Below are 21,559 nucleotides of genomic sequence, written 5' to 3'. Positions count from 1 at the left end.
ATAAGAGACAGGTCCTCAGGTGTTCCCACCCAGGGTCAGCACACAGGCCGATCAGGGCAAGGGGCCCTCGCCCTGGGCCCTGACCTGGGGTCCGGTGCTTGAGCCAGGGGAGTGGGACAGGGAGGTGGGGGTCTGCTGGGGAGGGGGTTACAGCTGGGCGGCCTCACACTGCAAGGCATGGGGCTGAGGACTTGGCACCTCGCACTCCTGCCATTTCAGGATGGAGCTGTGTTTACCTGTAAGGGACAGAAAAGAAAAAGAGGGAAATTGCAGGACACATCAAGACCTCCCTCCCCTCAAGCTAAGGGCCCATCTGGGTTTCCAAAAGTGAACTATCACTTGGAGCACAGGGCATGCCCGGGAGTGTGCCAACTCTTCCTGCTGACCCCAACGCAGATGCTTGGCCTCTCCTCCCTCAGCCCCACGCACAGGGAGCTCCTTACAGCAAGAGCAGTACAGCAGCTCCATGACCCGGAAGCAGTTGTCCATCAGGGCTTTGGGCCGCACCAGCTTCAGGCTCCGACCCGGCACATTCAGGAGGGACAACACCTCTTCCACCTTGGGGCTGATCTCCACATCCTGGAGGGAGGAACCGGTCAGAACCATGACAGATGGGAACACACTGAACAAGAGAAACGTGGGGGCTACCTGACTTGGTGCCACCCCAAGTCACGAAAGGCAGGCAAGACTTTCTGGGACCAGGAACCTGTGCGTTATGTCTCACCTTCTTCCCGCAAATACAGAGAGGGTCCCAGCTCTCACCTCTATACAAGCACAACACAGAGGCTCCTGTTTCTCCATCATGGGAAAAACGAACACAGGGCCCAGGCCAGGACAGGGAGGAAGGAAGCCGCTGTTCTAGACCATGCCCGGCTGCCCGCCCCCAAGCTGGGAAAGCTGCCCTCCATCAACTGTAAGAACAAGAGAAAGCCCTCACGGGAGACACGGAGGTGAAAGTCATAGACAGGGCCGGGTGTCAGACTCCAAACTCAGCTTGCCTTCATGAGGCTTAACAAAAGGGAACACGCAGGCAACATGATGGGTAGCCGAAGTCCCTGAAGAGGGACCACAGCCATTGTGGAGGCATCTAGGAAAATGTGGGGCCTGAGCTGGGGGCAGCAGCGGCCCACACAAAAACTCTGAACTGCATTATGTCTCCCAGCACCCCATATCCCAGTCCTTCCCTCAGTACCTGTGACTGTGACTCTTTCTAAATGGGGATATAATTGAGGATCTGGAAGAAGGACATCATCCCAGATTTGGGGAGGGCTCTAGATCCAGTGACAGGTGTCCACATGAGAGAAAGATCACAGAGACAGGTGATCACATGGCAGAGGCCACCGAAGACTGAGACAGAGGTTGGGTAATGTGGCTGGAAGCAAGAGAAGACCCTCCCTAGAGCCTTCAGAGGGAGTGTCGCCCTGCCGACACCTTGATCTGGGACTTCCGGCCTCCAGAACTATGAAAGAATAAATTTCTGTTTTAAGGCATTCGTTTTGTACTAATTTGTTACAGCAGTCCTGGAAAACTGATATACAGAGGTGGGGTGAGAATGAATCTGGGGAGAACCCAGCCACCTAGTAGATGTATCCCCTTGCCCTGGTGAGAGTACAGAGCCCCAGGAGCCACTGGGCCATCTAGAGAAGCTCAAAGTTGAGGACAGCTGGACAGATGTCACCTTCCTAAAGCCTCTTATAGGAAAAGAGTCCAGAAGGTCTTCAAAAAGCTACACCTAGAGACACAAGTTGACTCCCAGGTGTAAACCCCAAAGAATTGAAAACAAGGACTCAGACCCATGTTGTACACCCATGTTCACAGAAGCATTACTCATAAGAGCCAAAAGGTAGAAACAGCCCAAGACAAATGGAGGCACAGATATAATATCTGCACAAAATGGGATATCATTCAGCCATGAAAAGGAAGGGTCTGCTATGACATGGATGGACTTTGAAAACATTATGCAGCCAGCTGTGGTGACACATGCCTGTAGTCCCAGCAATTTGGGAGGCTGAGGCAGAAGGATCTGAAGTTCAAAGCCCAGTCTCAGCAATTTAGGGAGACCCTCAGCAAACTAGTGAGAACCTGTCTCAAAATTTTAAAAAAAAATAAAATGGGCTGGGAATGTGGCTTAGTGGTAAAGTGCCCCCAGATTCAATCCCAGTACTGGGGTGCGGGGAGAAAGTAGGAAAGAAACAATTCAGAGCCGGGGGTGGGGGTAGGCCATGCCTGAAATCCCAGCAGCTTCAGAAGCTGAGGCAGGAGGATTGTGAGTTCAAAGCCAGCCTCAGCAATTTAGCGATGCACTAAGCAACTCAGTGAGACCCTGTCTCTAAATAAAATATGAAAAAGGGCTGGGGGTGTGGCTCAGTGGTTGAGTGCTCCTGGGTTCAATCCCCAGGCCTAAAAAAAAAAAAAAAAAAACAATGTAGAAACCAGACTCCAGGTACCTCCAAGTAGAGAAGGAGGTAGAATAGAATCAGCTTTACAGCCAGATACAATTTCAGGTTCCTCCCAATCCCTCTTCTTTGCAAGTGATGAATCTAAAGTCCAGAGGTGAACAACCTGTTCAAGGCTGCTGGTGACCCACCCCCAGATGGGATCTCCAAACTACAGGACCACTGGGAGTTTTAAAAGCTAAGAAAATCTGAAAGGTGGTTTTCCCTAAATCCATCTTAAAGGCAAGGTCCTAGCCGACCAGCAGAGTTGGAGAAAAGAGAGACTGAAAATCTGGCTGCAGGGATGGGTGGATTTTAATCAGGAGAGGCCAAGGAAGGTGGGCGGGGCTGAGGGTCCATCAGCCTCCAATCAGAAATGCTTCCCAGGAAAAATGAGGGCAGGAGGGGTCTCTTCCCCAGGTCAGCTCATCTTGCTCGAGGACACCCATCTGGCCCATGGGCACAAAACAGCCACCAAGGAAATCGCTGGACCTCCTGACCTCCTTCCAGCCCTGTCCCAGGACCGGTTCCAGACAGCTGCAAAAACAATGGCTGGTCCCTAGCCCTTTCATCGTCAGAAGCTCACAGTTGGTGTGGGATGTTCTGGCCCTGGACGGGGCCTCCTGGGCAGATGAGACCAGGCAGCTGGCTGAGTGGGATGGCAGGTGCATCCTTAGGGGCAGGTGTGCTCTGGGGCCTGAGGGATCCCAGGCACACGCACGGCCTGTGTGGCTCCATGATGATCCCCTGGCCTCCCTCTTTCAGATGGCTCATGCATTATAGAGGACATCCCCCTGAGGCCTCAACCCTGCCGAACCAGAAGGAGTCTCTTTTTTTTTTAATTAATTTTCTTAATTAACTCAAATCGTGGCCCATTAGGACTCCCGTTCTGCGTGGCACAGTTCTGTGGGTTGACAAATGCATGATGTCACACACCCACCATCAGTGAATTACCCAGAACAGTTTCTTCACCCTAAAAATCTCCTGCACTCCACCTTTTCTTCCTTCCTACACTCCCAAAAAAGCCTCATTTCTCAGACTCAGAGATAGAGAATCCCATGGCCTGTCCGGGATCCACAGCAAGAGAAGCAGGGCCTGGAACAGGGTCTCCACACCTCTTCCTTCCTCGAACTTCTTTTCCTGTATGCCTCCCCCATCCCTCCCACACCCCACTCCTCAATGTGCCGGAACTTTCCCCTGGCTCCACAGCCCTTGACCCCACCTCTCGGACACACACGCTCACACACGCAGGCCCAGCTCACCGGGAGGCCCTGTTTGATGTTGAGCAGCAGCGTCTGAACCTCCTGCATGTACTTCCAGGACGGGTGGCCCTCAAGCAGCACGTCCTGCACCGACTCGGTGGCACTGAGACTCACCAAGACCCACAGATACCTCTGCTCCTGCTCGCTCACCCGCGCCTTCTGCTGCAGGGACAGGAGAAAACTCTGGAACCCCCCATTGTGGGCTGCTCCACTGTGACCCTTTTCCAAGGACTTGTCCCTGCATGAAACTGACCACAGGGGTCTACAGTGGACATCGGGCAACCTCGGGCCTGGGTCAAGGGTGGGCTCACTTGAGGGACTGATGAAAGGCCCCTGGACCTGCCAAGACCAAAGTGCCTCTCAGGCTGGGGTCCACAGGGGATCGCAGGAGGTGGGGGTCTCTGCAGCCCAGGAAGGGATCCTCACCAGCCTGGTGATGTTGGCGATCCTGAGCACCCCCTCGTAAGGCACGCCGATCCTGTAGTTGATGGGGAAGTAGTGTTTCTGGAGAGGGACGAACCAGGAGGTCAGAGGCAGAAACTGCACAGACAGGCTGCCCCAGCCCAGGTGCATGCCAGTGCAGGGGAGGCCTGCACCAGAGGGCCCCCTGCCGTCACAGGAGTCCTCTGAAGAGGACACATCCCTGCTCCCAACAGCACTAACACCAGCTCACTTTCCTCTGGGACGCAGGGAGAGTGAAACTAAATACATAATTCCTGCTCAAGCAGAAGTTCTGGGCTCAGTGTAAGGACCTCCTACTTCAAGAAAGACATGTATTTTCGGGGTGAGAGGGATGTTCTACAACTTGCTGTGGTGGTGGTCACCCAACTCTGTGAACACACTAAAAACCAAGGGAGTTATACTCTCTAAATGAGTGAATGGTAGGGCACGTCAACATTGCCTTCATAAGCTCTTTTTAAAAACAGAGTGGGCATCTCCACTCCCCCAAAAGAACCAAACATCCCAATTGGCAAGTCTTTGTCTCCCCTGCTAATAAGTGCTGGGAGGGGGGGGTTCCCCCTCCCGGATTCCATTCCTGAGTCCCAGGGGAAATGCCCTGTGGAGGGGGAATCAAAGGTCAGGAGCGGGGGAAGCCCTGGGAGATGGCGGGAGGAGGCGGGCAAAGACCCCAGACACGTTGGTTGTGTGTTAGAGAAGGGAGCCATGGCAACTCTGGGGCTGCCTCAGGTCCTAGGAGGGTCCCTGACTATCCAGAGCCCTGTGCCAGGTGCACCATGGGGCTGGGGACAGGGGTGCTGGTGGTGCCCATGTGGTTACCATGTACTGAAGCCGGTTCCTGTACTGCAGCTTGTCCCGAAGGAAGCCCGTGACGGTGCACTCCTTATTCTGGGTCAAGGGCCACACCTCCAAACCCTCATTCCCCAAGGCCACACCAAGGAGGATCCCAAGATCTGTGGACCACAGCCAACAAGAGCACGTCAGCGCCAGGTACCACGTCCACACTGTCCCCAGGGTCCAGGTGTGCACAACTGTCATCCAAGAGGTGGTGGTGACAGGTGCACAGACCCTGTCACCTGAAGAGGACTTCCCACCCAGAACCCGCATGGTTTCCCTGGGTCTGGACCTCAGAAGAGCAAGGACAGGTAGGTGCAAGCAGTCCAGAAGGTGATCCACCTCCACCCCAACCCTGGCCAGCAGACCCCCCAGGAGGCACTTAATTAAGGCCAGTCCCCAACTCCTGCCCCATGGGGTAAGCCTAAACTTCCTTAGAGGGCAACCTCAGCCCCTTGTGTAGGGGTGACACATTTTCAAAGCCCATCGCTGGATTTCCATTCAGATGTGGATTCCAGTTCCAACTCTAAAAATCACGTGACCCAAGCTACTTTTCCCCCTCCTCTATCTGACCTTGGCATCCCTCATCATTAAATGTACCAGTGGTCTCTGGCGTCTTCCATTTTGGTGACTCTGGGATCTCACTCAGGCTGTTAGCTACAATGATTTACCAACATTACCAGCCTTTACCACTAGGGGACACTGCAACCTCAAAAATAATAGCCTTTGTGATTTCTACCTAACTGAACAGACCCAATACCTGAGAGAATTTGCAATAAATAGGAGGGTAATTAGAGCAAAAAGAAAAAAGAACATAAAAGGGCAAGATGTATCCAAAAGTTCAACCTCACAAATAAAATAAACAATTAGATTACGGTGGCACACACCTGTAATGCCAGTGGCCTGGGGGGCTGAGGCAGAAGGATCACAAATTCAAAGCCAGCCTCAGCAACTTAGGGAGGCCCTAAGGAAATCAGTGAGAACCTGTCTCTAAATAAAATATTAAAAGGGTTGGGGATGTGGCTCAGTGTTTAAGCTCCCCTGGGTTCAATCCCCAGTACAAAAAAAAATTAGATGCCATTTTTCATCCATCAAAATAGAAAAATGAATAGTAACACACACCTATGACAATCCTAATGACTTGGGAGGCTGAGGCAGGAAGATTATAAGTTTGAGGCCAGCCTTGACAAATTAACCAGACCCTGTCTCAAAATAATAAATACATAAGGGCTGGGGGTGTAGCTCAGTAGGTAAGTCTGAAGCCTTGGGTTGGTTCCCAGCATCACAAAAAAAAAAAGAAAAAGAAAAAGAAATGAAACAAAAAGATTTCTGTGTATTGATTTTCTTTTAATAATATTTGATGCTGCCAAAGTAGTGAAGAAGGTGCTCTCATCCTGAAAGCAATTTGGCAAATGTTATTATTAATGAATTCAATAAAGTCCACACCCTTTGACCCACTAAACTCAAAAATCAGAAGAACTAAAACAAGAAAAAGAGACATAGACCAAAAAGATTTATGGACTGCAGTATTATTTTATAATAGTGAAAGTCTGTAAACGACCAGGACATTCCATCATAATGAATGTTTCCAGTAAAAATCACATTGTTAAGGAATTATTATGATGTGTGATGAGAAAAATAAGATATGGATGGTGATGTTTTTGAAAAACATGACCCAACACTATCTGCATTCCCAGCAGGACTTGAATTTTATTTATACGTGTGTTTACAATTGTTTACATATGTGTTTGGAAAACGTGGTGGAAAGAAATGTACCAAATCTCTGTGGGAGATTTTTGTGTTCTATATATTTTGTGGAACATTTTACATGTTCTACAATCCATATCTATTATTATTAGAATCAGAAGCAAAAATTTCTCCCTCTCCTCCTGCGCTCCCCACTGTGAAGATAGCCAGGCTGAGTCACTGCCCTGACCCACCTGTTATGAGTAGGAATTACTGATTGGACTTTCCCCACTCACTTACTTCCTGGTACTTGGAAGACTTTTGTCCTTACATCCCCACTGGCCTGGGCCACTCTACCTGTTGGATCACTTCTCCCTCCTCCCTTTCCAGTCCCACCCTGCTGGGTCCTGCTCCAGGACTTTGCTCTTGTTGGACCCCTCACCAAGGGCACCTTCCCTCGGCTTGGCTCCTCAGGCCTGCTTATGGCCTGGGCCACATAGGGGCTGCAGTTGCCTCCCCTTCCCCTCCAGGAAAAGTTGCCAGTGTGAAGTAATCCAACCAGCGCGCTTGCTCTCTTCCATCTCCCTGACATGGTATTGGGCCAAAGCAAGAGCTAAATACAAACCTAGCCAGTGTTCATGCCTTTAGATAGCAGCTTGCTTTGTGTCTTGTCTCTTAAGTCCTAAAAGCCTCTCAGCCTTGCACTGACTCCTGAAGGTCAAGATCTTGTGTCCCAGTTTTTGCTCCTGCTCTGCCTTGCTCTAGAGATCCCCTCACACTGCAGATCTCTTTAAAAGTCTCCCTGGGCTTCTTACCCCACCCTAGGGTCTGCCCTGCCTATACCAGCCCCACCAGCCTCTGACTCCAGCACCACCTGCCTGATTCACTCACTCCCTGACCACAGCACTTCACCCTTGGTATGTGAATCACCAGTGCTGTGGTCTTGTTGACTGAGAGCCTTATGCCTAAGTTTGGGGATTGGTCTCCTGCAGTGGAAATGGGAGGGTGCATCTGAATCCCCTGGGGAGCCAGCCAAGGCAAGGAGAGCTCAGCAGCCTCCGCCCCAATCCAGCAGGCCTGGGGTGGGGCCAGAGAATTTGCCCTTGTAACCAGCCCTCAGGTGAGGCTTCGGCCTTTGATCTGGGCATGCACCTTAAGAACCATGGACCTAGAGCAACAGGTGCAGGGTGGTGGCCCAAGGACCACATCTAGCCCACAGGGATTGCCCGTTAAAATCCGTATTGCCACCTTTCCTTTAAAAAACAGTGTTTCTGCAGGGTAGAGTGGCACACTTTTGTAATCCCAGTCACTCAGGAGGCTGAGGCAAGAGGATTGCAAGTTTGAGGCCAGCCTGGAAAACTTGGTGAGACCCTGTTCCAAAATAAAAATAAAAAAGGCTGGAGGTACCAGTACCGCAATAAGAAAGAAAGAAAGAAATTAGTGTTTCTAGCCTGACATAGTGGCATCTACCTGAGATCCCAGCAGCTCAGGAGGCTGTAGCAGGAGGATCTCAAGTTCAAGGCCAGTCTGGGCAACTTAGTGAGGTCCTAAGCAACTTAGGAAGACCCTATCTCAAAATTAAAAAAAAAAAAAGTGCGAGGGATGTGGCTCAGTGGTTAAGCGTCCCTGGGCTCAAATCCCAGTACCAAAATAGTGTTTCTGTCTATACTGCTTCTTCTTTCCCATGTGGCTGTCACTATGGGGAGTCCACTCCATTCCCAGGTCCTGCCCTGGAGCCTTCTGGCTCTGCTAACAGTGGCCTCAAAGCAGGGACTGGGTCTCAGAGGGCCACAGCAGCTCAGCCTGGCACAGCCGGGCACATGGGCCGCCCTGGAAACCTATCCGTGGACCACCTCCCTGCAGCCTGGGCAGCTTCTCCTTAGTCTTCAGGGGGCCCCATTTCTCATTTTAAACTTATTTTCTGTTGCCTCCACCCAGAGAAACAGGAAACCAAGCAGGGTTGGCACAGCCAAAACCTCAAGATCACTTGTCACCCCCACACTTTGTGCCCCAGGAACCACACAGCCAGGGTAGGCCTGACCCTGGTCAAGAGGCCCTTCTGCCTCCTCCTCCCCCCAGAGGTAAGGACCAGGGAGATAAGCAGAAGCTGAAGGAGATGGGTAGAAGGAGCTTTCTCCTGGCTCCCTGGCCTGGGAGGTGGCAGGGGAGTAGGGGTCCCTGACCCAATCTGAGCCTAGGCAATGGGTTGAGTAGCATTCCCCCCAAAATTCATATTCACCTGGAACCTCAGAATGTAACCTTATTTGGAAACAGCATCTTTAGAACTCATCCTGGATTTAGGGAAGGCCCCTGGTGTCCTGGTCAGAAGGAGAGGACACGGACACACCCAGAGGGAAAGTCCACGCGCAGACAGAGATGAACTGGAGTGAAGCTGCCACAGAGAGGGAGCCCCAGGGGCCCCCAGAAGCCAGAAGAGGCGGGAAGGCTCCTCCCTGAGTCCTCAGAGGTAGCATGGCCCTGCTGACATCCTCACTTCGGATTCTGGTCTCCAGAATTGTGAGAGAGTAACACTTGCTGCCGCCCAGTTTGTGGTCACATCACAGCTGCCCAGCATCCCAGCATCCCAGCCCCTCCACTGGGCAGCCGCTCACCCTGCCCCTGCCTCTGCCCTCCCCCCCGTCGTCACCACCCACCAGCCCCCACCACGCCCGAGATCTACAGTCGCTACCTGCTCCCCATAAGGTTGCAACAGTGACTCCAGATTCCTCAAAAGCAGGGGACTCCAACCGTGACCCCCTCTGCCACCTTCCAAGGTTCCGTGTGGTTTGGTGAAGTGGGTGCTCTTCACCTGGCTTTCAAGGCCAAGGCCACCTAGGCCCAAACCAGCTTTACGGCCCAGACTCTCCAGCCCCTCCACTGAGCTACTGCCTGGAACTCGGTCCTCACCACCCCGTCTGCCTTGTGGATGTCACCCAGCCTTCAAGACCACCTCAAGTGGCACCTCACCAAGCAGCTTCCTCTGCTCCCCAAGACCTGGAAGCTTCCCTAACCTGGGGCCTGGCTGGGTCCTTCACCCATTCTGAATCTCCTGATGCTTTCCAGTGTCCCTCCGCCAGGACCAGGGTACACCCAGCTCTTCTCTGAACCCCTGTGGGCTCCAGCCCCTGCCCCCATTTATTTGACACACAGTCCCTGGCCACCTAACTCTGAACTGGGTGACAGAGGCTGAGGGGCACAAAGCAAATGAGGTCCTGTTGTCATGGCAAGTCACTCTCCAGTGGGCTCGTGGGCGTCACCAGAGAAATGTGCCAAATCAGAGTGAGTGACGCTGAGCCTAGGGTCTGGAGGGCTCCGTCTGGCCTCCACCCACAGGCCTGAGCGTCCTCCAGGCCCTTCCTTTTCTTCTGTCCTCATTTCAACTTATTTTTTCTTTTTACCAACCGCACCGTTATCGGCCTGCCTTTTAATCTTGGTGTTATAGAGTGAGGGGCAGAGGAGGGCAAGCTGCCTTCTCCAGGTGCTGGACACACAAGTCCCATCTGTCTTGGGTCTCTGGTCCCCACCCCACCCCTGCTGGCCACACCCAGGGAGGACAGCCATCCTCTCTCCACACCCTCTGCCCCTGCCATGTTCCCTAGCACTCATGAGTCAGTCCATAGAGATGCTGCCACCCACCCCAGCGCCTGCCCCATCATCTAGCCACTCACTGTGCCACCCAGTGCCCACCCTACCTGGGACTCCCGCCCAGCTTGCCTGCCTGAGCCTGGGGTCAGCGACAGGCAGGGTGGCTGTGGAGTCCCTGAGACTACCTGCAGCTAAGCTGGGAAGCATCTCAACTTCTCCCCAGCAGGGACGCGCTGGTTGCCGTGGCTGTGGCTGAGCCCTCTCTGGGTCAAGGCCTCCCGGAGTGGGTCCCTGGGTACTCACAGCGCAGCCAGGTGAATCCCCGGGGCATGGTGGTGCACTGGCTTCCCCAAGAGCAGAGGTGCTGTCCCCAGCGGTGTGTCCACAGGAGCCTGAGCAGGACCTACATGGCCACGTGTCAGAAAAGGTGGCCACCGAGTCAGGAAAGGGCTGTCCCCAAAGGAGGTGCCAGGCAGCAGGGATCAGGCAGGTGCTCCTGGGGCAGCAGCCACCCTATCTGCCTGGCAGTGGGGAGGACAGCTGGGGGGCGGTGGCTGCTAGTCCCATGGCAGCCCAGGAGCTGATATGAGATAGCAGTCTCCCTCGGGGTCTTCCTTCCCGAAGAGGAGGAGGAGAGGAGGAGGAGGAGGAGGAGGGGGAGGAGAGTCCCCAGCAGGCCCCTTGGAATCTGGGGCTGGGTGGCGCTTTCTGGCGCTTTCTCTGATTCCTCCGACTGCAGCTGCTCAGTGTGAGATCCGGCTCTGGAAAAAGAAGGAGGAGAGAAAGTGATTATGTAAGAGCAGGGCTGCCACTCAGCCACAGGCAGGCACAGAAGACCCACCGCGAGCGCAGCACCGGCCCACGCCACCGGGACTCCCTGCCCTGGGTCGCACACAAGAAACGACTTCAGGACTCCCGAGCAGCGGCCCCAGCCCAGGAGTGAGTTACGATGACACCAGCTGGCAGCCTTGGGCAGGAACAAAAGCAGAGCTCAGAATGCATGGGCAGTGTGGGCCGGCCCCCAGGAGAGGGGGCTGCCCGGAGGAGGAGGTGAGACTCCTGGTGAAGCTGGGGGTGACCCGGCTGCAGGGGGGGCTGAAGAACACATGGCTCAAATCACCCTCCTCACCTTCTGACCGAGCCCCTCCTACATCACTCCCATCTCCTCCCCCTGCCCGGCAAAATTCGATTATCCAGTTAAATCTGAATATCAGATAAGCAAATACTTTTCCCAGTCTGATTGTGTCATGCATCATTTTTTAGCATGAGTATGTCCCAAATATTGCCTGGGACATACTTGTGTTAAAAAGTATTCATTGTTAGCCGGGTGTGGTGGCTCACACCTGTGATCCCAGAAACTCCCGGAGGATGGAGCAGGAGAATTGCCAAGTTTGAAGCCAGCCTCAGCAACTTAGGGAGGCTGTAAGCAACTTAGCAAGACTTTGTCTCAAAATCAAAATAATAAAAAGGGCTGGGAATGTGACTTAGTAGTTAAGCGCCCTTGGGTTCAATCCCTGGTACCAAAAAAAACCCCACACAAAAAAAGTATTCACTATCTATCAAAAAAGAAAGTATTCACTATCTATCAGCAATTGCAATTTCAAATTAATTGGAAGTCATATATATGTGGTGTGGTGTGTGTGTAACTAGATTTGGCATCCCTATGATAACACCAGAGCCCTAGAGCTCTCTTCTTGAGAACTCACTGTGTGTGTAAGCTAGACCCAGAGCTAAGGACATTTTTCATCAAATCTTCAACACCACTTAATGAAACCATAAAATCTTATTTTACCAATGAGGAAATTGAGGTCCAGAAAGGTTAGGGCATTTCCCCAAGGCCACACAGCCTGTAGAAAGTGACAGGAATTCAAACCTGGCCCACTGGTAGTCATTCTCAGAACTCAACACCCACAGCGTTCTCATAGAGTTACCTGTCCGTCCCTCACTGGGCTCCATAAGACATGGTCTGGGTCTCCATGTTGTAGATGAGGCTGAGGTGCCCAGTAGCTGGGCTGGCTCTCCAGTTCAGTCTCTGACCAGGTTCTATTCCATCCCCATGTTCTTCCCTGTTTCCCCTCTGGTCAGGGGAAAGGGCCACAGGGTGAGGGCTTGGGGGGGAAGATGGTATGATTCAGGGGTCTTCTCCACTGTGGCATCTATAGCATGGACCAGAAATGCTGGCCTTGGGTTGGGGCTGGGGCTCAGTAGGAAGCCCTGGCCTAGCAGGCACCATGCCCTGGGGTTGATCCCCAGCCCTGAAGAAACAAACCAAAGAAAACAAAGAGCCAGCCCTTGCCCTTGTGGCTGCCCAACTGGGAGGACCGTCCTTTTGTAGAGCACGGACCCTCCACCCATCTCTCCCCTCCACCTCACCCTGGTGCTCTCCCTGCTATCACAGTGTCCCTGCCAACTAGACTTTCAGTTGACATTTTTCCAGGTTTATGGAGGTATGACTTACATCCGTAAAATCTGCCTTTTTTTAGTGTATGAGTTGAGAGAGAGAGAGAGAGAGAGAGAGAGAGAGAGAACAAGAGCGTGCACGCAGCGCCAGGGACTGAACCCAGGGTCTCACACATTCTAGACAAGCGCCCTACGCTGAGCTACACCCCCCAGCCCTTTTTCTTTTTTATTTTGAGACAGGGCCTCACTAAGTTGCCCAGTCCAGCCTTACACTTTCAATCCTCCTGCCTCGGCCTCCTGTGTAGCTGGGATTACAGGCCTGCACCACGCACCTGGCTAAGAGTTTATAGCCACCACAGTCACAAAGTAGAAAACACTTCCGTCCCTGCAGAAGCCCCTCCGACTGTCCTGCAGGGAGCCCTCCCACCTCAGCACTGGGCAGGGACCCATTTGTTTCCTGCAGGCACTTTTCCCACAGGATGTCACACAGTTACAGTTCTGGGGTGCGACCTTCTGCATGTCACTTCTCTCTTGTGGCATGCTGCACTTGGGGTTCTCTATGTTTTTGTCGTTGTTTTTTGGTACCAGGGATTGAGCCCAAGGGCACTTAACCACTAAGCCACACCCCCAGCCCTTTATATTTTTTATTTGGAGACAGGGTCTTGCTGAGTTGCTTAGGGCCTCACTAAGTTGCTGAGACTGGCTTTGAATTTTCGATCCTCCTGCCTCAGCCTCCCAAGTCACTGGGATTATACAGGTGTGTGCCACCGCGCCTGGCTGCCATGTTGTTACCCACATTAGAAATCCTCTTTTGGGGGGCTGGGGTGGTGGCTCAGGGCTACCACTTGTGCTTGCCTAACATATGTGAGGCACTGGGTTCAATTCTCAGCACTACATATAAATTAAAAAAATAAAGATCCATTGACAGTTAAAAAATATTTTTATAAAAGGAGGCTGGGGTTGTAGCTCAGTGGTAGAGCGCTTGCCTAGCACAGGTGAGGCACTGAGTTCGATTCCAGCACCACGTGAAAAAAAATAAATGAATAAAATAAAGTTATAAAAATGTATATATTTTAAAATACATATATTTTTAAAAAGAGAAATCTCCTTTTTCCTTGCTGAGCAGTTTGTACATTGTGTAGCTGGATCACTGTTTGCTTCCCCTCCATGGAAGGGCATCTGGGTTATTCCCAGTTTTGGTGACAGGGAATAAGAGCCTCCGCATGCAGGTTTCTGTGGCCGCGTCTGTCTCTCTTAGGTCTACCTGTCATTTCAAGTCGTGCACCACGGCCCTTCAGAATACCTGCAATCCGTGTGCCACTCAGGGGCCTGGGCCGCTCATCACCTCTGAGCACCCCTCAGCTCTGCTGTGCCCAGGACGGTGGGTCCCAGAGCCCAGACCTCCCCACACCCAGGCACTCACCACTATCAGGATCTTTGCCCTGTCCTTGTCCCGCAAACTCTTTGGGCAGACTCCCCACTCAGAAAGGCTCCAACGTGGAACCCTGCCTGCGTCCTGGCTGAGAAATCAAGCAAATGAGAAATGGAGCCATGGTCAGCTTCATGGCACAGCTGTATCAGCTCCTGAGTCTGAGCATCATCTGTTTTCCCACCCCTGTGCCCCCGGAAATGGAGGGGGCGAGTGGGAGAGCCCAATGAGGCCACCAAGTAGGAGTTACGAATGACAGAAGCCAGACCCAGGCTGAGGGGCACAGCGGGAACCTAGGCCGCTGGGAGAGGCTGGAACAGGTATGGCCCAATGGCTTGGGGCTCCTCTCTGGCAAATGAGGCCTAACCAAGGGCCTGGGAGTTTGACTGTGGACTTCCCCACACCTGGGAGGGCCCAAGTCTGCCCTTTGTCTCTCTGTCTCTTTCTTTTTCTTACTCTCTCTCCCTGTGTCCCTCCTTCCGTGTCTGTCTGTATGTCTCTCTCTCTCTCTGTGGGGTGGGGAGGGGAGTGGGTGAGGAGTTTGGAAACACTGCGCCTCTCCTACCCCTCCCCACTCTACCCCTGGGGCCTGTAGCATCATTCAGAAGCTCATGCAGGGAAAAGTTGTGCTCGAAAGTAAATGAGGACATAGTATTCTTCATAGTTCAGCCATGACAAGCATTTTCAAAGTTGCAGAAGCAAGTACAAAGTGAATATTCATTTCGCCCACTTATGACTTAAGGACGCTGGGAGGGCCGGGGTCAGAGAGAGGGAAGGTATGTGGGGAAGGAAGGGTGACAAGAACTAAATCTTCCATGGCAGAAAGTCAACAGATAAGGGCTCAGATGAAGAAGCAGTGGCGAAAGACTGCTTTCTAGAAGAAGGATAGATGATTGATAGATGATAGATAGATAGATAGATAGATAGATAGATAGATAGATATTTTTAAAAGTTCCCTGTGTCTGGAAGCAGAAAGAGGCCTGCTGTTGTTTATAATCACACTGAACTATTTTATTCTTTTGCTTGGGGGGATTGTTTTTTTGTTTGTTTTTATTTGTTTGATTGATACTGAGGCTTGAACTTAGAGGTGCTTTGCCAGTGATCTGAATCCCCAGTCCTTTATTTATTTATTACGTTTTAATTTTATTTTGAGACAGGATCTCACTAAGTTGCTTAGGGACTTGCTCAATTGCTCAGGCTGGCCTCAAACTTATGATCCTTCTGCTTCAGCCTCCTGAGTCACTAGGGCTACAGGCATGAGCCACTGGGCCCAGCTATTTCTTCTTTAATTCAGGTGTAGATATAACTTGGATTTAATTTTTTTTTTCAACTAAATTTAAAACAGTGAATTTCTGTGCTGGACCTGTGTGGCGAAGTCCAGCCAGGTTGGGCCACAAGGACCTGTTCACCTTGGGACATCTTTGCCCCTTCTTTCCATAGCCACCTGCTTTGGTTCTTCTGTCCCCTGCCTGAGAACCAAGACCACCCCCAGAGAGGGAGCAGTGGAACCCCATGTGGAGTTGCGAGTTTAACTCTAAAGCCTGGTCCCCAACCCAGAAGAGAAGAGGACACACAGCCAGCAAGAGACCCCAAGTACCCATTCTATCGGCTGTGGGACACATCACTCCAAAATAAAGAGGCAGAAAACCATCTTTTTTTTTTTTTTTTTTTTTTTCATGAACTATAGGTTGGCTGGAACTTAGCTGACCCAGGCTGGGCTCTGCTGGTCCAGGCTGGACTTGGGCTCTGCCCACAACTAATCTATTACACCCACCCAGAACATTCTTCTCTCAAAGAGGCCAGCCCTGGCCTAAGAGTCCTAGGGGACAGAGTATTGAGTCACTTGCCCAGTCTGACTACTTTCCTCTAAGTAGGACAGGGCCAAAAGGGCCTCCAAGTCATTCCAAACAGCCCCACATTCTAGAGATGAGCAAATGGAGATCTGGTGGGGGTGGGAGCTGGCCCCAGGGCACAGGGCCTCCAAGTCTCCCCATCTATCTCCTTCAATGAATCAAACCGTGCCCCCATCAGAATGTGGGAGGCACAGGAAGTCATCACAAGGAGTGAGTCACAGATGTTCTAGACAGGAGGGAAGGCAAGAAAACAGGACTGAGTTTAGGCCTCAGGAAAAGGGAGAGAAAAAACAGACATAGGAACCATTAATTCCAGTTAATTTCATTAGCCCAGGGTCCCTTATGTCTTTTGTTCCTTTCTTTTGTTTAAAGATAGAATTCGCATGCCATAATTAATTTCATTAGTTAATTTCATATTTCTGAGTAATATTTTAAGCACCACCCCTGTTCTACCAGTGGAAATAAGATTTCAACTCTGGGGCATAAGATTTAACACAAGACCTACTCCCAACCACACATAAGATGTCAGTCGCATTCTGAGAAGTGGCCTGGGTCAGACTCTGGCTCCTATTCAGTACAAGTCCAATCTGCAAACAAATTTCTATGCCTCCATGTGACTTACTTTGACCAATGGGATAGATACTTGTGCAGAGTTTGACTCCTCTTTCTGCGGGGAAGGCTTTGCATTGTGTAAATAATCCAGGTAGCCCCCTAAAGGAGACCCTACTGAGGCCCCAGACATTTGAGTGAGGCCGTCTTAGACCAGCTGGCCACAGCCAAGTCAGCCCAGAGTCAGTCAACCCACAGAATTGTGAGAAATAAACCACTATTATTTTAAGCCACTAAGTTGGGGGCTGGTTTTTTTATGCAGCAAACGTTGACTGATACAGCATGAAGGTGCGTCATCTCTGCAGAATGTTCAGTAAAAGGCCTGATCCATCTCAACCCAAAGCATCTTGTGGGAGTTCAGAGGCTTGTCTTCTTAGAATGAAGCTCAGTTCTAGGTCAGGAGGCCTTTGGGGACAAAGGTATCCTGAAATTGTCCTAACACACAGTTCAGAATCTTCTGTAGGAGATGAACTTTCTAGAATTTAGGACTAATCAAGACTTCTTATTTGCTCTGGCATTTTTTATTTTTTTGCAACTTGTTTTTATGGAAATTATCAAACAAACCCAACAAGATAGACTAGTATAATGAACGTCCGTATAGCCATGACTCAGCTTCCAAAATTATCAATACCTGTTATTTCAATTTTACCCACATCCCTCTTTTTTTTCTTTTTCTTGGAGTATTTTAAAGCACTCACTAATATGTAAGGATTTTAAGAATTTTAAATAAATATAGACACAATGTAATTATTGTGCCCCACCAAATTAATAACTGCTTAGTATAATTCAATACAAAATCCATATTAAATTTTCCCTATTTTTTTAAATGTCTTTTTTTAGTTCCTTTGTTTGAATCAAGAGCCCACAGGGTGGTCCATACCGTGCACTGAACAGATGTGTCCCTTATGTCTTTTGTTCCTTTCTTTTGTTTAAAGATAGAATTTGCATGCCATAAGACTCACCACTTTAAAGTGTTCAATTCAATATTTTTGTTTTTTCGTGTATGTGCACTCATATAGTGCAACAATCACACTTACCTAATTCCAGAACATTTTCATCACTCCAAAAATAAAAAAAATCATCAGTAATCGCTCCCCATTCCCCTCCCCCAAGCCCCTGGCAACCACTAATATTCTTTCTGTGTCATTGGATATTCCTGCTCTAGACATTTCGGAATTGCACACTATGTGGACCTTGTTAACTAGCTTCTTCCACTTAGCATAATGATGTCAGAGTCCACTCATCAGTAGTGGGCTATGGACTAAAAGGTTGTGTCCCTCCAAAATTCATATGCCGAAGCCCATCATCTGAAGAGGTGTTACTGGAGATGGAAATTTGGGGAGGAAGTTAGGGTTTTGACTACAACTCATCCCACACTGTGTAGTGTGGTATTTTCCACTTAGGGCATCTTATTAGCACTCAAAGAGTTTCAGATTTTAGTTGGGTACAGTGGCACAAGCCTGTAATCCCAGCAACTCAGGAGACTGAGGCAGGAGGATTGCCAAATTTGAGGCCAGACTTAGCAACTTGTGAGACTCTGAGCAATTTAGCAAGACCCTATCTCAAAATAAAAAATAAAAAGGCCTGGGGATATAACTCAGTGGTAAAGCACCCGTGGGTTTAATCACCAGTACCAAAAAAAAAAAAAAAGTTTCAGATTTCAAAACATTTTGGATTTGGAATTTTCCAATTAGGGATGCTCAACCTGTACTCCATTTCTTTTTTATTGCCAAATAATACTCCATTGTATAAATATACACATTTTCTTTTACATTCATCAGTTGGTGGGCATTGGGTTGTTTCTGCTTTTTGACTATTATGGAAAATACTGCTGAGAATATTCATGTATAAGCTTTTATGTGGGCATCTCTTCATGTCTTCTCTTGGGTATAGTAGTTCCCTCATATCCTCAGGGGATATGATCCGGGATCCCCAGAAGATGTCTCACACTGTTCCTGCCACCAAGCCCTATATACACTGTGTCTTTCCCCCATATATCTTTATTTTATTTTTATGTGGTGCTGAGGATGGAACCCAGTGCCTCACGCATGGTAGGCGAGCACTCTACCTCTGAGCCACAGCCCCAGCCCTACAGTAGATCTTAACACCCTCGTCATAGTATTTTTTTTTTTTTTGGAGGGGAGGGTACTAGAGATTGAACTCAGGCACACTCAACCACTGAGCCACATCCCCAGGCCTATTTTGTATTCTATTTAGAGACAGGGTCTCATTGAGTTGCTTAGCACCTCGCTTCTGCTGAGGCTGGCTTTGAACTGTGATTCTCCTGCCTCAGCCTCCGGAGCTGCTGGGATTACAGGTGTGCACCACCCTGGCCTGCTTTTCTTTTCTTATTAAGTAGAGATCTTCACCTTTTCACTGAAAGGAAGCACTTTACAGTCTCTCTTCGGCCTATTCAAGTAGCCAGGATCATTACTCTTATGTTTGGGGACCTTAGTAGGTGAAATATGGGTCATTTAAACACAGGCCCTGCCAGACCACAATAGTCAATCTGATCATCAAGATACTACTAATTAATGCAGGGGCAGGTGGTGTATACAGTGTGGGAACACCAGACAAAGGAATGACTGACATCTCAGGTGGGATGGAGCAGGATGATGGGAGGTTTCGTCATGCTACCCAGTTTAGCATGCAATTTAAAACTTACAAATTATTTACTTCTGGAATTTTTGATTTAATTTTTTTGGACCAAGGTTGACCACAGGTAACTAAAACCACAAGAAGGAAAATTGCAGATAAAGGGAACGACTGTATACCTAGAAATGCAATTGTTAGGTCATCTGCTAACTGTTTAAATTTTTGAGGAGCTGCCAGCCTGCTTTTAAAAGTTCTTTTTATTTTTTATTTTGAGACAAGGTCTTGCTAAGTTGCTGACTCTGACCTTGAACTTGTGACCCTCCTGCCTCAGACTCTGGAGTAGCTGGGATTACAGTCATCTGGCATGGTACCCAGCCTGGCGTACCTCGCCCCTCTTAACTTTGAGGTCAAATTAATCTTTCTTTTTTCTTTTTTGATTGTTTGTGCTTTTGGTACAAGGTAATGAAGATTTACATCTTGGTTTTATTTTAAGAGTTTTACAGGTTTATCTCTTACATTTAGGTCTTTGATCCATTTTGAGCTCATTTTTACATATGGTGTGATAAAAGACTTCAACCTCACTCGTGAATTTGTCTATTCAATTGTCCCAACACCATTTTTTTTAAAGACTGTAAGTTCCCCCATTGAAAGTTCCTTGCTCTCTTGTTAAAATCAGTTGACCATAAACACAAGGATTTATTTCTAAACTCTCATCTCCACCCCTTGATCTATATGTCTATTCTTATGCCAGTACCACACTGTCTTGATTTCTATAGCTTTGTGGCAGGTTTTGAACTCCTAAGACCTTATAAGCCCATAACAATTGACTTCTTCTTTTTTTATCCCGTGCATGTGTTGAAGAAACTGGATCACTTTTCCCACGTTCTGAATTTGGCTGAATGCATCCTTGGAATGTCACTTATTTTTTTTTTTTTAATACTGGAGATTGGACCAATTTACCACTGAGCAACATTCCCAGCCCTTTGTAATTTTTTATTTTGAGACAGGGTCTCACTGAGTTGCTCAGGTTGGCCTCGAACTTTCTATCTTTCTGCCTCAGCCTCCTAAGTAGCTGGGATTACAGGTGTGTGCCACCACACCTGCCTCTCTCAAGGTTTTAAAATCTCTATTTGGGGGGGCTGGGGTTATGGCTCAGCGGTAGAGCATTCATCTTGCACGTGCAAGGCCCTAGGTTCGATCCTCAGCACCACATAAAAATAAATAAAATAAAGTTATTTTTAAAAAGTTCATTGGTAAAAAAAATCTCTATTTTTAATATTTAGGTTAAGAGGCATCTTTGGATTCAAGCATAATTTTTATAGGTGTTGAGTACTCCCTCTGGTCACAGCAAGAGGTACATAGTGTCTGCTTGTCCCCCTTATTGAACCAATGTCTCTTTCTCTCTTATCTTATCCATTATAAATTTCCCACAATTTTTATCTTTCATCAGACACTGATGATTAAAGCCTTGACCCAGTATTTCATTAGATGGTAACTCCTGATTCTATCTTTCCATCTACATTTATTACCGTGATTCTTCTAGAAAGTAGAACTTTCCTTCCTCGTCTATTTTCTTATCTTCAAGCTTAGCCTGCACACACACACACACACACACACACTCAAAAAATAAAAAATACCAGGACAAAGCTTGATTCATTCCCTCTTCCAGTTTTCACAATGAGTTGTTCCCTCCAGAGATAATGATTTTTTAGCACCATTTAAAAACGTTTTACAGCTTGTTAATTGTCTCGTGAAAAATCCATCTAACCACCACAGATGAATCACTGCAGAAGCCGGGCATGGTGGTGCAGCCTGTGATCCCAGCAACTCAGGAGGCTGAGGCAGGAGGATCACAAGTTCACAGCCGGCTTCAGAACCCGGTGAGACCCTGTCTCAAAATTATAAAGAAATAAATAAAAAATTAAAAGGGCTGTAGCTGTAGCTCAGTGATAGAGCGTCCCTGGGTTCAATTCCGGCACTAGGGGGAAGAAATCACGGCTGAAATTTTACTTCTCTTTGCCTGCCTCAGCGGGGGTCTTTGCAGTCCCACTGACTCTTGGTTCCATTTGGATGTTCCATTCACTGTTTTCTTAAAGTCTTCTTCTCACAGGCCATGACTTGTGAATCTATGTGTGGGTTCATCTTCCCTTCCATAATCTAAGGAATCATAAATCCTGCCAAAGTGAGTTGTCTTGCAACACCCAAATAGGTTCTGAATCCAAATGCACAGATAACATCAGCCTGGTCTTGTACCTGTTGGCTAGTTTTCCCCAAATTTCTGCCTTAGGTAATGTTGCCTTCCCAGAGTGAAGGATTTGTTTGATCCCAGAGTGAAGGTGGTTATGTTGATGGATCATGAACTTTCTGGTCTGGATAGAAACTGTGTTGTTCACACATTGTTCCTTCATTATT

The 21,559-nt window shown here is 49.1% G+C and overlaps 1 protein-coding gene and 1 long non-coding RNA gene across 3 annotated transcripts in view; one reads left to right on the top strand and one right to left on the bottom strand.

Annotated features, from left to right (window-relative positions):
- The window catches only part of LOC125613155, a 4,907-nt gene extending 3,417 nt beyond the window's left edge, over nucleotides 1-1,490 (top strand). The window contains exon 2 of the long non-coding RNA XR_007343648.1: nucleotides 12-1,490. This is a non-coding gene — a long non-coding RNA (uncharacterized LOC125613155). The remainder of the gene's footprint in view (nucleotides 1-11) is intronic.
- Nucleotides 16-21,559, bottom strand: part of Il34 (interleukin 34) — a 62,279-nt gene continuing 40,735 nt past the window's right edge. The window contains exons 2-7 of one of the 2 annotated variants that reach the window (XM_048792588.1): nucleotides 10,565-11,022; nucleotides 4,976-5,109; nucleotides 4,124-4,201; nucleotides 3,698-3,856; nucleotides 444-579; nucleotides 16-236 (exon numbers count right to left, since the gene is read on the bottom strand). In XM_048792588.1, coding sequence (XP_048648545.1) covers nucleotides 148-236; nucleotides 444-579; nucleotides 3,698-3,856; nucleotides 4,124-4,201; nucleotides 4,976-5,109; nucleotides 10,565-10,592 — 624 coding nt within the window. In that variant the 5' untranslated portion in view covers nucleotides 10,593-11,022 and the 3' untranslated portion in view covers nucleotides 16-147. Of the gene's footprint in view, nucleotides 237-443; nucleotides 580-3,697; nucleotides 3,860-4,123; nucleotides 4,202-4,975; nucleotides 5,110-10,564; nucleotides 11,023-21,559 lie in introns of both variants that reach the window. The other variant, XM_048792587.1, reaches the window with a different exon arrangement.

This window comes from Marmota marmota, unplaced genomic scaffold, assembly GCF_001458135.2.
Source record: "Marmota marmota marmota unplaced genomic scaffold, marMar, whole genome shotgun sequence".
NCBI classification, from domain to species: domain Eukaryota; kingdom Metazoa; phylum Chordata; class Mammalia; order Rodentia; family Sciuridae; genus Marmota; species Marmota marmota.
This window is presented reverse-complemented; position numbering and strand designations above follow the sequence as displayed.